The sequence below is a fragment of the Gekko japonicus genome, unplaced genomic scaffold (genome assembly GCF_001447785.1).
Source record: "Gekko japonicus isolate JY-2015 unplaced genomic scaffold, Gekko_japonicus_V1.1 scaffold431, whole genome shotgun sequence".
Lineage (NCBI taxonomy): Eukaryota > Metazoa > Chordata > Lepidosauria > Squamata > Gekkonidae > Gekko > Gekko japonicus.
Genome location: NW_015162492.1, coordinates 1 through 894, shown reverse-complemented (window position 1 = coordinate 894; position 894 = coordinate 1). Strand labels below are relative to the sequence as shown.

Genomic DNA, 894 nt, shown 5'->3' with positions numbered 1-894 from the left:
TGCTGTTCCTGATGGCATGGGAGCCCTGTGAGGAATAGCTAGCCCCCCCCCCAAGGCCTTCTGTGTACTCAGCATGCAGAGAAAGGGAAGCCGTCACTTCCCTGAGTCACACTTGGCTGCTGGAGCATCTCCCCCCCCCCCCCCCCTCCCAGTTTTGAAAAGGCTGGACAGAAGGCTCACATGGCCCATATCTTGCTCACTTCTAGTCTACTCTGACTGGGAGGGGCAGCTGTCCAGGGTACTGCACAGCTCAGGAACCCGAGGGGATGGAGACTAGACCTGGGACCTTATATGTGCAAAGCAGGTTATGTACTACCGAGTCATTCATCACAAGCCGAGGCACATTACAAACTTTTCCTCAGGGGCTCACCTTGGGAGTCCTCTGGGGGTTTGCAGAGAGCTTTGGCTTCCTCCACATTTCCTTCTATAGCAACAGCCAGCTTCTTATCTGTGGAAGAAATGGTACCATTAAGCACAAGTCCCTGGTCGCTAGAGTCCCGCCAACTCTGTGACATTTAGCAATGTGAAGAAATGAGCGCCTTTATAAAAATCAAGACTGGGACCTATCCAGCCCGATGTTGTCAGAGTCGCTCACACACCCTCTCAGGCCTCGAGCAGAGTTATCTTTTTTCACGGTGATACCTGGAAACACTTTACCGGAGCTGCTAGGGCTGGAGATGTGGTGTCCCTCACACTGAAAGCAAGCCTTTTCTACTACTAAGCTAGGGAGCTGCACAGCCACAGCTGGGCCACAAGCTAAAGTGCAAAAAGATATCTAAGCTGCATCAGCGGCATCTTTGTCAAGACCAAGTCTCTTGGGTTAGGAACGGCAGGCAGAGGGAGGGGACCTAAATGAGCCAGATGCTTTTGCAAAAGCTCAAGGAGGAAAAGGAT

At 52.1% G+C, this 894-nt stretch overlaps 1 protein-coding gene across 1 annotated transcript in view; it reads right to left on the bottom strand.

The window, feature by feature from the left end:
* Positions 1-587, bottom strand: part of LOC107105968 (THO complex subunit 5 homolog) — a 17,036-nt gene extending 16,449 nt beyond the window's left edge. The window contains exon 1 of the mRNA XM_015406027.1: positions 371-587. Within this exon, the coding sequence (XP_015261513.1) occupies positions 371-515 (145 nt within the window). The 5' untranslated portion in view covers positions 516-587. The remainder of the gene's footprint in view (positions 1-370) is intronic.
* Positions 588-894: the final 307 nt, after the last annotated feature.